At 42.8% G+C, this 15,911-nt stretch overlaps 2 protein-coding genes across 6 annotated transcripts in view; one reads left to right on the top strand and one right to left on the bottom strand.

The window, feature by feature from the left end:
* LOC311031861 (neuroplastin-like) overlaps positions 1-15,911 on the bottom strand; it is a 220,274-nt gene that overhangs the window by 170,215 nt on the left and 34,148 nt on the right. The gene's annotated exons all lie outside the window — the stretch shown is intronic.
* Positions 3,661-15,911, top strand: part of shf (Src homology 2 domain containing F) — a 94,771-nt gene continuing 82,520 nt past the window's right edge. For 2 of the 5 annotated variants that reach the window (XM_084036994.1, XM_084036993.1), the window contains exon 1: positions 3,663-4,263. In XM_084036994.1, coding sequence (XP_083893120.1) covers positions 3,832-4,263 — 432 coding nt within the window. In that variant the 5' untranslated portion in view covers positions 3,663-3,831. Of the gene's footprint in view, positions 4,264-15,911 lie in introns of all 5 variants that reach the window. The other 3 variants (XM_084036995.1, XM_084036997.1, XM_084036996.1) reach the window with 3 other exon arrangements.

Raw genomic sequence — 15,911 nt, 5'->3', positions numbered from 1 at the left:
TAAAATGAAAATGAAATAAATTGATCAAGTTATTACGATTTTATGCGCTAGCGCCAAAAGCGGAACTAATGTGACTCAGCGCTCTACACGGAATAATTAGAGCGACGCACCCAAACACTGCCTTGCCGGATGCGAGATGAGAGTGAGAACGGCAGCCACAAGTTTTGAAGAGAGGAGCTAATGTCTTGTTGCAAGAGGCGAAGGTAAGCAAAACGATTTCATCTCGTAAAGTGATTTATTGCACGTAACCGTGTTACTGTTGTTCCTCACTACGATAAGAAAATCAAGTTTGTAAATGTCTGATCTCGCTATGTTTAAATATCTAAGCAAACTCATCGAAGCAGAAGCAAATATCCGAATGTCAGTATCCTAGCTAGTTCTACGCAATGTTGTGACGTTAACCACGTAAAATTAAAGTATTTAATGTTTAAATATCATTTGTTTCCATTTTTTAATGTGCCCCTCTGATCAAACATTGGCCCCACCTTGGCCCCCCCAGTAAAATTTGTCTAGAACCGCCACTGGCTATGGGCATGGGGGAATGGAGAGAGAGAGAGAGAGAGAGAGAGAGAGAGAGAGAGAGAGAGAGAGAGAGAGAGAGAGAGAGAGAGAGAGAGAGAGAGAGAGAGAGAATTTTTTACTCTCCTTTAAATGATTTGCTCAATTTATTTTAGATTATGGCAAATGATGAAAGATTTCGCATTCTAGAGCAAAATGAGGACGTTTAAAGAGGATGTTCTGATTTTGGTGCGTTTACATAAAAACTTTTAAACCATTTTCTTGACAGCAAATCGTTTCAATATAAATACATGAACTTGTAAAACGTATGATTTGCTCATCATCTCTGATGAGCTGCTTCTTTTGCGCTATAGCAATCAGAAATACGAGGGTAAATCAGTCAAGAAGAAAGGAAGAAAAACGTTCATGTTACAAAGAAACCTTGTCAATTTCCAGTTCCAGCCTAGCCTTGCATAGAAATGTTTAAGAAAAAAAGCACATGTACTCTGGTTTGCTGAAGTATTTTGACATTCAAAAGCATTCTGCACAAAGTGGGGTGCATATGTCGCTGAATTGCTGAAGCAAGAAAACGAAGGGTTAGCAAAGACCTTAAGCATGCAATAACTGTCTGCATTGTGAAATGGCAAAACTGACCAGTACAGCAGTAATACAACATAGAGGGGTTTATAGACACAGTAGATCTAAACAGGAGGACTGCAGAGATGACTGTAGGTCATATTCTGGTTAGGAGACATTTATATAATATATATACCCTGAAATATAGGGTTGATATCTTCTGATTGTTTCTCTGATATCTTCGCCCTGACGGCACTACCTGCTTCTGCTGTGAAATCATTTCCAGCAGAGAAACCCCGGAGCCAACAGACTTAAAGAGGAAAATAAACTTGTCACATGTCTTGCACGCCATGTCAAACGTCTGAGCTGTTGAAGACATTAACGTGTGCCGATAGCGAACCTGAGCTGTCATCTTGTCTAAAAATGTCATGCTTTTTTAAAATGAATTCTCTGCTTTATACACGCCAATGTCCATATGACTGACAAACATATAAGAAACTTTGTCCAGAATCTGGAAAATGCTAGTTGTTGATAGTTTATTGAGCCATGCGGCTTGAAGCGAGAGCATATAACAGGTTGCATGAGACAAATTCTTACAAACTAGTAAATCAGGTTTCTAGTGTCAAAGAACTGTTGCATTAATTGACTTTCTACATTAAATACCAGAGGAGAAAAAGGACATCTGTGACTTGTATTCATGAAACACTGCTCGTGTGCCTAACAATCCATATCAAGTAACAATTCATTGCTAAATTTTCTTTCAGCATTTTAGAGGTATTTACAATGTGTACTTCCTCTCACATCATGTTAAGTATGATAACCTAGGCTGAATCCGACACATATACATATTCCATGGCAAGCAATCTGCCTCTGTGGGCTATTTAAGAGACTATTTGAATCCGGCGAGGTGCTGGATTACAGGATTTGCATTTTAAAGTGTGTCAGTGATGGCACCTGGAGGAAATTGGCGAATGCAATTGTGGCAATGCAATAAATGATCTGTGATGTGAGTCAAGCTCAGCAACCGGAATGACACACCTGCTCCCGCCCACCACAGATCCTCTAATACCTACAACATGAGACAGGCCATTACTCCTGAGTCCCAGCAATATTTATATCACATACTGTGCAAATGCAGCACTGATGTTACATCTAACAGTATGTATATTATAGCCCTAAAATGAACCGTGTAATGTGCGAGCTGGAACAAGCCTTTCTCTCTTTTGTTTCCCGAAACAAATTGTCTTCCCCGGAGCTTGCAAAAAGAGCGACCGGTGCTGCAATAAACTAAGGGGCCATCTGAACCAATTTTGCTTGTTTTTTTCTTTAAAGCTTCCATGTATAATGCACTAGTTAAACAGATTAATGTCCTGGCTGTGTGGTGAAATGATTCCTATAAAGTGCAGGGAAATTGCACTGGTCAATTTTCTCTCTGCATGCCCAAAGTGCAGCGATGGCAGGATTTCAGGACAGAAATAATAGATTTTGTTTTGATCTCCGGAGCGTGGAGTTGTCTCTCTCCCAGGGGCCTGCCATCGGTTAAACTCTGATCCTTACACTGTGACTTACTCAAGGTGGTGTGTGCGCACATGTGTGTGTGCGGTGTTATTAAAAAGAAATATTGCTTCATAAAACCCCACTGTGCTGCAGCCATGACTCCTGTTAATGCAGACTGTTGCTGGAGTGTGTCTCTGGGAGGGGAAATTGGGATTTTTTTTTATCTGTCCTTTGATTGCAAGTGCAATTAGTGTTAAGTATGTGAACCTATGACTCTCGGCGTCAAAGAGATTGAAAGGCACCTTGGAGAGGAACTGTTTACATGCATTGTAGCTTTGAACAATTTACCTCCACTGATTGGTGTAGCTAATGAACTTAGCTAGAACAGTGTCCAGAGTTAATATAGGCTTCGGCATCCCTCTCCACTGGTCATTTGCAATGCAATTTGCAATTAAAACAGTCTGCAGTGGCCATCTGGACATGAGAGCACTGACAATGAGCATATAGGACACCGTACCCTTGAGTCCTGCTTGAAAAGATATTAATTCGAAGGGCTTTTAAGGAAACAGTTGTATTACTTTTCAAAGTATACATTTTGGATATATATTTACACATTTTTCTATGTTAATCACACAACTTTTTTTAAGAATCACACATACTTACATGCAGCCATACAATGATCTATACCAAAGGATCATGATATAATGATGACGCCTACTGGTTCACATAGTGGAGTTCGTTTTGACGTCACCTCACATAGCAGCAAAGATATATGACATAATTTTACATCTAACGCCAAAATTCCTCATCACAAGGAGGACGGTTCGTGTGTGTATATACACATACTGTATATCAGCGGGGTTTCAGAAGTCCGGTAGGTGGCAGTGAATGTTCTCAGGTAGGGAGGGGGTGGAGGGAGCGCGTGTTCCTCTTGCACAAGCGCTCCCATGTTGCGTAGTCTGGAAACCTGACGTGGAGGGCAGCCGAGCGCTGAGTGACAGAGTTGCGGCAGGGCAGCTCACAAAGTGCCTGTGACCGCGCGCGCTCCCCCCTCCCGACCCCCCTCCTCCCCCTGCTAGCGCGCTCCTCTCTCCCCGGACCGAACAGAGTCCGCACGAGACTGGCGACACGCTCCGACACCGGTCGGTTGGCCGCGGGTGACCCCCCACACACTTTGACGAACAAGACTCGGGGCTCCGCTGGCAGGAAAAAGGTGGAACTAAACTACATTCATTGACTTGAGAGCGATGCACTGGCAGCATGGCCAAGTGGTTCAAGGAGCACCTAGGATTCAAAACTACCAAAGCACCCCCGCCGGCGCCTCCGAAACCGGACTACAGACACTGTCACACCGGTGTTCCCGGCGCGCCTGGCTACCAACAAACGAGCTCCGGGGCCACCTTCCCGAGTCCCGCTCAACCGGACATCCTCGCTGCTTACAAACTACAAAAGGAGCTGGACTTCGAGGACCCGTACACTCCAGGTGGAAATATTTCGTTCGGCTCGAGCTTGAACAGCGTGGGGTCCCCGGATATCAAGTACGTGTCACCGAAACACCGACTTATCAAGGTGGAAACAATCGAAAAGAGCAGCCCGGCTCCGGGCGGCGGTGTCACGGTCACCCAAGCTGTTGCTGTGGGGAGCGTTAAGTCTCCGACTTCACCTCATTCGGACCACGACAACAAGGAGAAGGTGAGTGAAGTTTACTCCTAACTGTGTCTCTGTCAAGTGTGCTAAAGGGCACAACTCAAGTCCTAACTTGCCTATAGGCTTTTTTTTAACCCCAAGAAAAAGCTGTTATGTTCTTTAATTAGTCTTGCTAAACATGTATTGTTTTACTTCGTCCTCAGAATTAGCCGCAATTCATTCTCACAGGTTACATTGTTTCCCGAATTCAAACATGGTGTGTGTAGAAACATTTGACCTACTCCTGTGAAGAATGAATCGTTACAACCGGCAGAACTTGTTATCAAAACCGCACAACGGCTGTCCACACGAGTTGCGACATCCACCTCTGTCTAATAACTAACCTGCACTACAGGGAGTGCTGTGTAGGGAGCAGTGTGCCTTTGTTGGCGCACACAGTTTAAAATCAGATTAGTACTTGAGGGAAAAAAGTGATCTTTTGCATACTTTGTGACTACTAAACTTGCTGTAAAGTGCGAGCTCTCCTCTACTGTGTGTGCAGACTGCACACATCTCTATTTGCAGCTCAAGCAACAATATAATCTGTAGTTATTCACAGAGTGCCTCTTATTTAACTTGAATCTAATCGTATTTAACTAGACAGATCCATTTTGTGAATATTCTTTTTGAAGTGGTGCCCATTGCCTTGGAGGAGAGGAGGGGGGCGGACTTACTCATGATGGGTTTATGGATAGATGGCTCTAATTTGAACCTCTCTCGGCACAGTTCTCCAGATATAACAGCACAAGCCTTACACCTTTTTAGTTTTTTAGTTTTGTTTTGCACTCATCAGCAGTGAATGAATGTGGAGACAGACAGGCAGGCAGAATATGTGCAGGTTGTGCCTCCGAGCACACTGTCACGTCAGGCCTCTCAGGAATTCATACACACGGGGATCATTTGGTAGAAACCTGAGATGCTCGGTGTCGGCGAGGTTAAGGACATACCGTATGACGAGTGTGATCCAGCTGAGGAATGTCCAAGTGTCATGTACAGAGGAGAAAAGCACGGCCCTGTGAAAATACACACTGTGCCCCACTGTTCTGTTTCCTCATCAGATCACGTCTCGGCCGCTTAAAATATTTGTGGTCATCTTGATTTCACCTTCGCGTTACTTCCTTCTGCTCCCTTGTTTGCTTTCGCACCTGTTTTGTGACGTGTGGTGAGTTGACAGTTTGGTTTTGTCTTCTGTGTCTGTGTTTTTTGTTTTCCCAAGCCCTCGGCCACTGTTTTCGGCAGCCCTCATTAACTTAGCACGCAGGGTTTAATAATCATACAGCTATGTGTTATCAGGAAAACAAGCAGGAAAAACAGAATTTGTCATTTTCACCAGGCCACTGCAGCTGTTCAAGCTGATTAAACAGATTATAGTTGTCTCATGTTAATTGAAGCTTATGTGGATTTCCCTCAGTCAGGAATACAGTTGCCTCTGCCCCTCCCCTTTCCCTCTCCATGTGCACATATGGCTCCAACAGACGTGCAGATGATTGCATAGTATGGTTCAAATGCCTCACACATACCAGTATGAATGATGTTACGGATGAGCTAAGTCAGTACTGACAACTGGTGGGCTTAAGGAATATGTTGAGAGAAGGGTTTAAGGGCTTCTTGTCAGGTGCTGCCGGTTGAATAAAATCATGAAGTAGTGGAGAGGGAAGCGTGATGGAAAACTGGGGTTTTTTTCCTACCTGTTGTCCAGGTTGCCCATCTGTACACTCTCAGCAAACTGGAGATATCTGGGACTGTTTCAGGCACCTTTACGAGTTTATTTCAATCCATCTTGTACAATATAAAAAAAAATGTTGTGGTCTGTGATGTACAATTAATCACCATAATAATTGAGGTTTGTAAAAGTTTTTCCACTTATTAGGCTACACTGTGCTGCTGAGTTGAGTATCTTCACTACATGGCTTGCTATTGTCAGTCACTTATTCTCAGGATAGAAATATTCTCAGGAAGAAAGGGAAGCAGCAGAAATACCTCCCCAAAAAACATGTCACCTTGCATGTTATTGTTACATTTATTTTGTTTCAATTCAAATCATTTCTCAAATTGTAAAAAATAAATACAACATATACACATGTGCGTCTCATTATGTATCTTATTTTTTGAATAGTAACACGGTTGCTTCTTTTGTGAGGATTACAGTTTGTCTGTCTCCAGGTGACTAAAGACACTGTTTCTGTGGGAGGATGCACTGTTGGTTTCACACACTCCCTTCAGGCGAGAGTTGAAAGCGTTCTTATTTGGGTTATCTTTCTTGAAAACGAACTCATCTGGACAGTGATTTAAAAAAAAAAAAAAAAAGAAGAAAAAAGTGTATCTGGCTAGCACATGCATACATGCACATCACCAGTAAATGGAGTCAGTGGCTTCACATGAAGTCGTCTTTCTAACTGCAGAGACTAAATGCTGACTGTTGGAGTCCGAGCAAAGAGCACACAAGGCTCTCCCAGCACTGCTTGGCTACATTGATGTTTTAATTACTTGACTCATGAATGCTAATTATATCACTGCTTACCTAATTCCTGAAATGCCAATAGTTGGATCAAGAGGCCATTTCTATTCACCGAACTTCCACCAGGTGTCTTATTTATTGTCTTATTTCATCTCACAGTGTTCCAATTATGTGTGCCAATCATCGTCTAAGAGGTTTAATTTTATTGAGGGAATGGAGTCGCACTATGAAGCTGTATCTTGATGTAGATTGTCGGAGTTTTCAAGGCCTTGTGATGTGTTTTGTTTTTAATGGTGGCAAGCCCTTCATGGTAGAATGAGTTGAGGGAGATGATCAATTATCATCCCGCCTTGGAGCTAATTAAAGGCCTCATCTCCCAGCTCATCGCTCTACTCAGCACTAACCTAACTTCTTTCAAGGACACGCAAAAGTGATGACTGGCTCCACTCGAAAAAATCTGTAAACAAAAGCAGTCGCGCGGAGCTGACGGGCTGCAGCATCCTTGTGAAGTGCAGCCCGTCATCATCAGTATCTGTCTGTGCACCTGGGAAACCGCTGTTCCAATCTTCATGGCCCCCATAACTCAATGATTCTACAAGCCAGCTTGCATATCTATCTATAGAATTTTGGATCAGAAGCCCAGACAGTTATTGTGCAGCCAACAGAGGCATCTGGCACGACAGATTTCCACTGTGCTTACTTTGCTACATCCCTTCCATGCATCTTTTTTTACAAGACCTGGCTCAGCACTTCAAAAGATTATGCCGGAGGTGGAAAACCACTGTATCACCTCCAAGAAAGTTATGTTTTGGATAAGTTTGACAGTTTGGAAAACTCTTTTGAAAAATGATATCTGTGATTGCCAGCAGACATTTAGCATAGCTTTTCTTTTCTTTTTAGCTCACAAATGAACAGTTTATCATGTTTGTTTATTCCGTATAAGGAAGTATTAGTGTAAATATGACAATTTGTGTTTTTTTCAAGTGTTTATGTGCTGGACTTCTTGGCCAGGCACAGTGACCTGGAGGGGAAATTGTTGTTTATTGAAGTTTGTGGATGTAAACTATGATTTAACCAAACACCCATCAAAGATCAGACACTGTATTTAAGTGAATTCAATCAATAGCCCATAGTGATCCTCCACTACAAGCTGAGTCTTAATTTGTTGTTGTTAACCCTTCCTTCCATTATATTTTGCATGCATGTTTGGATGTGTAATGATGAGGTTCAATTTAAGATGGTGCACTGCAGCTTGCGAGAGAGCTGAATTACGTTTCGCTTGGCCTTTCACCCCGGCACTCCAGACATCAGTGGAGTTTTTTAAACGCATCCCATCGGCCTTTTACCCTCTCATCTCTGTCCGTGATGGGAGAAATGTCGAGCACAAATGTCAATATCACCATGTGTGAGAGTGGTTTTCTTCAGGGAGCCAGAAAATGGATGAAAACATCGGAGCCCATCATGTTTTGTTATAGCACCCTTTTTTAAGTGCAGTTCTCTACCTTCCTGTGTCAGACGGAGGCAGGTGAGGTTGATGACAGGCACGACTGGATGTCAGAGCCGTGCAGGATGTGCCCACGTTCCTTTTTGGCTGAATAAAATGTTGGACGTAATGGGATTTTCTTACTCAGATTATTTAAAAAAATGTTATACCTCCTAGACCTCCAACCAAAATGTATACATTATGGAAATAGTACAAAGCCTAAACAGTAATTATTTTCCACTGCTGTGACAATGTAATACCCAGGTTGAAATGATCATCAGAATGATGTGAAAGCTGTGTTATACGTGTCTTGAATATTGCAGCTGTTTTTATTATTATTTTGCTCAGTAGTGACCAATGTGTTCCCGTCAGAGTAGATCATTATATTGTTTTGTTAAATTGTTTAAAACAACTAAGACGATGTGTAGCTGTAGCTACTCTGACAAGTCTAGACTTGGTTATTTTTTACATGAAGTGGCAGGTTTGATTGTGAGATTTTTTTGTTTCTAGTTTGACCTACTGTTCAGTGTGCTGTTAAAGAATGCCATGCATTTCCTGAACTATTTTGAGCATCTAAGGATCTTTGTTAACCCAGGTAGTTCAAGAATACAAGATAGCTAGTTTACTCACTGCTCCGAATACAATAAATTGTTTTTTCATGCCAAAAATATTTAATATACTCCCTGTTGTCTTTTTTTATTGCTTCGCTGTCCATGTCAAATGAGTGCCACCATGGGTTCCTGCAACCTGGATCAAAATCCTGGAAGGGCGCTTTGAAAGGAAGGAAGCAGCACAGAGTCCTAACAGCGTGCATGTTTAAGCCCCGCCTCTGTGCAGCAGGATGAAGTCATCCTGTAGCGAATGCTATGCTGGAAGCCTTAATGTAATGGTTATTCAATTGAGCACTGAAAGGTTCGGCTTTTCATCAAGATATCATTTTGGTGAATCCACAAATCCTATTACATATACGTGATGGCACTGCAATCCTGCACCACTGTGCGTAATAACTACTCATGGTTAGGTTTTATATACAACCATCTCAACCACATGTGCTTGAAAGTTATAGGTCTTGGAAATGATGGCCTTTAGCCATTGTTTGCTTATTTTCTTGCCCTCCATCTGGGGAGCCTTCTTCCCACTCTAAAGAGTCTCAATGGAGTCTGTTGTGTTTGTTGCTCGATTTGCTTTTTCTAGCTTTGCACCGGAACATCAGTCACATGATTCCACCAGGTCACAATTAGCCTGCAGACTAGCGCTGCAGTTCTGGCCGCTGGGGAGTTGTAGACACATGGCTCTGTTTTGTTTAATGACAGTGTGTGTGTGTGTGTGTGTGTGTATAGTTGAGTCTAGAAGCAGGGAGTCCTGGTCGGCCGGCAGATCGTCACACACCGATTAAAAGGAAACCAATTGAGCATGCCATCTCAGGCACAAAAGGAGAATCCTCTTGAAGCATTGACTTTTTTTCCACTTCTTCCAAAATCAGTTGCTCTGCCATCCAAATTATGCAAATTTCAGCTGTAAAGAAATTGTTATTTTTACATCAAAATTAAGTGTACTGTTGAGGTCATGGAGATGAGATTTGCCTTTTTATCTCTCGGCATGTGAATGCAGGCTGTTGTTTTTGTGTCACACTGCAGGAGGCAGCCAGACTTCCGCCTTGCAAACAGAGCTGCCCTGTGATCTGAGTGCCCACCAGGAAGCTGAGCACTTCCATTTCTTTTTTAGTGGGATTCCAGACATTCATTTCTTTTTATTTTGTGAATGAGAAACTAGTCCACAAAAAAAAAAATGTTGTCTTTTGTAATGCTGCTCAGGTCTCATTGTACCGTTTTCGTTTGTCACAATTAAAATGAGCTGTTATTGTGAAAGGAACGCGGGTCGAGAAAGGACGCCACTATCTGCCGTTGTTTGGTGGAAAACAAGGAATGACTTGGTTGCTCCAGGATTAAGGAAGTGCTCCCTTCCTGTCAGGAAGTGTTTACAACTTGGTGACATTCCCTTTTTAACTTGACAAGTCTGTGCTCGCCCCTGTGTGTAGGCTGGGTATTCTGGCTGCTTGCTAAAATATAACCAAGGTTAATGTTCTTGGCTGTTTCGACATGAGCAATCTAGATGTCGGAAATGGTGACAAATTGTGTCTGCACATAGCTGTTGCATGCTCCACTGAGGGCTCTTTGTGGCAACAGACTGGATATTGTCCCTCACCCCTCCTAATATAGCCTCTCTAGCATTTTTTCTATCCTGCCCCGAGAGGTGGGAAGCCACGTAGCAATGGTATGGGAATCCACCCTGCGCGCTCACTCTATGGTCCGCGTAGGCAACGTGAAGGGACCTCAGTTCATCCTCGATGCACAAAGGCTATCTGAGGCCACAGAGCTTCCAGCCGCAATCAAGATGTCCTCACACCAACATCTCTAGCTTTGTTTACAGCGTGAATGTGGCTTGTTTTTCTTCCCTACTCTGTAAATCACTCTCCCAAAATCAAAGCCTCCGTCTCAGTGGATATCCTCATGTTGTTTCATGAAGCCCTACTTTCCTAATTGGGTCAGCTTGTATCTTATAGGAGCCGCGATAAACAATAGTGTTTTTGCTTGTTTGTTGTGGTGGCAGTATCACATGGGAGTGAAGGTCAAACAAATTTATTATGTCTTTTTTTCAGCCTACTACATCAATATCAAAAAGCAAATTGATGTTTGAATAACAATTTTAACTGCAGCGATGAGCAAAATTAGTTAAGCCCATGTTGGGGACAAAACGCTTATTCACAGCGGAATGGGATTATCACATTTGATAAAATACCAACATTCCATTGTAGCATGTGAATTATTATAGACTGTTGCCGCACACTAACTGTATGTAGCAGAAACACTGCCAATAAATCTATCACACAGGGACGGGGGCAGAGGAAGGAAATTGGATTTTGTCAAGCGTGTCGTCAAGTACTTAATCTTGAATATCTGTCGCATATTAAGAGCACCTTCCTCGGGTGCAACCCACGGCCGCCTCCCCTTTCTCCACTGGAGGTCTTAAGTGGCTGTGTGCAGTGTGTTCCAATGAAGGAGGTCCCCGGGGACAAGTTGGGGTGCTTTTCATGCTTCACTGCCTCCGATGCTAAAGGAAGATACAGTCATTCATAAGGAGAGGAGGACAGCTAGAGTTGGATTTTATTGAAAAATAAGGTTATTTATGTGCTTAAAATTTTTGGGGACTTGGAGAGTTTTCCCCAAGTGCGGTTTGGTCTGTTTGTTTGAGGGATCCCAATCACACTGTATTGTTTACATATCTAAATACTTAATGTTGATGGTGCCGTCATATACATACAGTTACATACATGAAATTGGATTTCTGCATTCAAGCTGTCCTAAGGAGGTTGGAGTTCAGGGTCTTCCTCAAGGACACTTTGACATACGGATAGTAGGAGCTGTGGATGGAACCGCCAACCTTGTGGTTGCAGGACAAACCACTCACAAACTCGCTTTGCCAAAATTGCTGCCAAATTTAGTTGAGCCATTATCCAAAACAACCTTTTGCAACGTCAATGCAGAAGGTTCATTTTGTAGATGCCAAACAGAAGATAACAGACACCTATATGCTAATTAGCAGAGTAATATGATTATTAAATTAAATTGTATTACAGTTTGCATTCTGTGTCTTGAGGGCTGAAATTGGGTGCAGGGGTGTTCTTGGATGCTACAGTGTACTCTTAATGGCTTTTAAATATGGTTTTAAGCAGATAATAACATCCACAAAATACCCCTGAACTAAAAGTTGAGATAGCTTCAGAAATTATGCGATTGGAATCATTCTGTTAAACTGCACATTGAGATTTTGCAAAGGATACCAAAGGGATGAGAGAGGCAACATATCTGATAATGGTGGTGAATACACCTGTCTGGACAGAATGCTGCTCAGGGATGTTGAGGACACAGTGGTAGTTTTCATCCTAGGAAATAAATCCTTTACATTTTAGTAGCTAGAGATATGAAAATCCAGTGGCATATGATCTCCTCTATTAATGTGACGATGACTCATGACTGTGTGACAGATGATTTAATCAATTGAAGTTGTTTATTTGCACTCATATGAAGACTGTCAGACCATGTATCACAATTGGTGTCGGGAAGGAAAAAGTAAGAGGCGAGCATTGCATAGACGTGACTAGAAGTTTTCAATAGCTAAGACAGCGATTCTAGTCCTAAAATGTGAAATTTCTAGTAGTTCATCGTGATTGCTTGGGACCTCTTGAGTAATAATTTGTACGGACTGAATGTCTTTTAGAAAGTCTGATTTGAATGAACACTGATAATGAATACTAGACATCCTACTCCCTCACTGATTGAGACATAGTCCACTCCTTTTCGTGTGTGTATTTGTGCAACCCATGCACACACATACCTGATTTGTGAGTGCATATGTGCAGTCTTATGGCCCACAGTATACTGGACCGTAGGTACCATAAAAGCCTCATAATGCACAGTAACCCATACTTACAGTGGTGGGGACTATCCAGGTGTACATAACGTGTTTAACACCCCTTTCTCTTCAGTGCTGTTATGGCTCCACTGTTTTATGCATTGCTGATTTTTAACCCACCAGCGTGGTGCATGTTATCAATGGCGCTGTTGCTGCATCTGGAAGCATTCCCATGCAAACCATGATCAACAACAGGCTAAATCAGTTGTGCTAAAAGAGCCCGGCTTCATCTCGACTGCCGTGCGAAAGCTGCCGAGTGCAGAGATCTGAAGAACCAACATTTAATGTGGTCTGAATCTTAAAGGGGATGGTGTGAGTGCATACGTCTGCATCCAGACGTCAGCTGTTCTTTGAACAGCACAGATGTCGCTGAGGGAGACACATGTGGATGGCTGAGCACATTGATGTGCAAAGGGGGACGCTAAATCTAATCCTTAAAACATATACAGTAAAGTATATGTTGCAGATATTCTCTCTAAATCCTGAGCATGCGTTGGTATTTATGGTCAAGGAAATGCACTTTTGAGGCAGAGTGGTAGGAAAGGCAGAGATAAGGGATGTTTTTTCATAAGCCGATGTCTGTTTTTCAACGCATCACCAAGTCATATATATTCCGAAGAGGGGTGGACATGCTTTTGTCTGTGAAGATAGTATTTCTTTGTGTTGATTCACAAGGATGAGCAGGCTTACTAACTGAATCGCTGCACTTGAGTGACTATCCAATTAGATTAAAAGCAAAGCAAATGAATATACCTGAGGAAAAAAAACAACAATATTTTAGTTTATCTCAGGTGAAGTGCTCTTCATTGGTGTGTGGACTGCAGTAGCTTGTGACTGATTGTGAAAAGGCGTCTTTATAGCAAATCTAGTAATCTGATTAGCTGCCTCTGCAGACTCCTAAGTAGGCCTTTAGATGAGGCACATTACTCTTCCAGGCTCATAAAGGGAGGAGCTCAAGCGGCAAGTATGTTTCTTTGGAAACATTTCAATAAAGTTTCATTAATGTCAGGTCTGCATGGTGGGAAATGCACTCCACTGTCTCTCCTTTAGAGGCGAAGCCAATTTTCCGTCTGCCTAATCTGTTTGTTAGATATAGAACCCAGCAGGGCACAGTCTTCACAAGGGGCCCTCAATGAATTGTAACCAGATTTGCGCTCTCTTCTTAGAAACATGAAAGCATCTTATTGATAGTAACTGCATTATGTCAACAGAGAAGCTGTGATCATGCTTGCTTAAATAAATAGCCTTGAGGGAGTGTTTCTTGCCAGTATGTTCTTTCTAGAAAATTGTTGCCAAGTTATCTGAGGATGAGTGCGCACTCTACACACAGCCTTCATCCTATGTTTACAGACAACGATACGGTGGAGGAGCTATCAGCAGAGGGAATGCAGTGAAGCTCAGCTTGCCGAATTTTGGTTTTACATTGAACATTGAACATTTGAACAGTTTTCCATCCAACAGAAGTAAACACATTATGCATGGCAGCTCTTTTCTGTAGACTTGTCTGCTTATCTTTTGCCCTCTCTCACCTCTCTTCTTTAAAGTGGCTTTCTGTCCTCACAATAGTGGCATGCTTTCTTTTTTTGTTACACTGAAGAACAAAGCAGCAGAAACAAAAAAACCTTTAGAAATGCCTTAATGCAATTGAGCTGCTAAGCACTGAGTTGTATTAGGTTATCAGTGGCTGAAATCCCTCGTGGCATGAGACATAAATCACACACGTCAGCCCTCTTTCCCCCCCCCTCCTCTTGCCCGCTGACTTCTCTGGCAGTCTCTGGGGGGGCTTCAACCTTGACTTGCCTATGGCGCATTCAATGCTTCCCAGGACAAGCCATGACATTAATATCATATTCCTGACTGCACTCATCCAGCCAGAGTGAGATAAGTCTATATTTTCATCTATGTATATGTCTAAAAGGTGTTTATCTGGTTATCGCCTGGTGAAGTCATCAATCTGCTGTTGCATTGCATTTGCTTCTGGTGTTTATGATTCTAAAGGATTAAATAGTTTTTTTTTTAATGGAGCTTGCTCAAAATGCAAAATTGTAGCCCACTTTATATTTTTTCCAGTTCAAATGAAAAACAGAGGCCCAATCGAATTGTAATCCTTCGAGCCCTGGCATCATCAAGCTCTAGAATTGAGCCAAAGAGGCAGGTGCCTGTTATAGTCTCCCTCCTTTGCTAATGTTGCCCCTCTGTTCACTCTGATTTGAAGTCAGCTTCATTGCCTGAGAGCTGCAGTGCATTTCAAGAAGTCTGTGGCTGCCAAAGCTCAGGCAGGTGTAAGACATGACCAACCTGGGATCTGAGCTGTGGAATGAAAGTAATTGAGTGAGTTGACTCGCTACGCTGCAGACCAGCAAAGAACCACGGCTACCATGGTGACATGGCCTAAGCCAGTGTGGCTTTGTGAGATTCATATAGGCTTGCAGCACTCGCTTAGCAAAGACCTGATATATTGAGGCGCTGCAGTCTTATCCTGGGGGGGGGGGGGGGGGGGGTTGCTTTCATGACAAGTGTGGCTTGGCTGCAGTCCTGACACACCCTGGTATGGCACAAGGCAGATGGTGCGTCCCCAGGCGACGCTGCCGCTCTCTAGCACCCCACTCCTCACAACCCCATGCTCCTCCTGCTGTCGAGTAGTCATTAGTGCAGTGGGACCGGAAGGATACATCGGAACAATCTCCTCCACCCAAACATGAGCTAGGCTGCAGGGGCTGGGTGATGGTGCCTACAGAGGCAGTCTGTTGATCTAAAAAGTTGATGGTTCAAATCTCCGGATGTTCAGGAAGAATCTGTGTAGGCTAAATTGATACGCTGGCTGCCTGCTAATGTCGTCCATATTACAGCTTTGTACAGGTATGAATGTGATTCACAGGTTGGAGCTGATGACAACCATGCAGCTGAGAAATACCCCCTTCACAAAACTACACCTCTATAACAAACCACTCCTGTTAGTCATCTATTTCTGCAATGTGGAGCTCTTTTGTACCGCATTTGCCCAATGATACTACATGGAAGTGGAATGGTGGAGTTGTGGCCATATTTCTGTTTCACTTTCATGTAGAAAACAATGTTTCACTTTTATTCAACAGCAGCCATGCTGGTAATTGTTTTGGCGTCAGCTTAAACTTGCATTTTATGGGAAAAGAAGAATTGAATGTCCCTGCTGACTGGAATAAGAGCCAGGTGCTGAAAAGAGTGTTTTACTGCCCAACTCGGAGCTAAATATACATACAT

Source organism: Eutrigla gurnardus, assembly GCF_963514095.1.
Source record: "Eutrigla gurnardus genome assembly, chromosome: 1".
In the NCBI taxonomy this organism is placed as follows: domain Eukaryota; kingdom Metazoa; phylum Chordata; class Actinopteri; order Perciformes; family Triglidae; genus Eutrigla; species Eutrigla gurnardus.
This window is presented reverse-complemented; position numbering and strand designations above follow the sequence as displayed.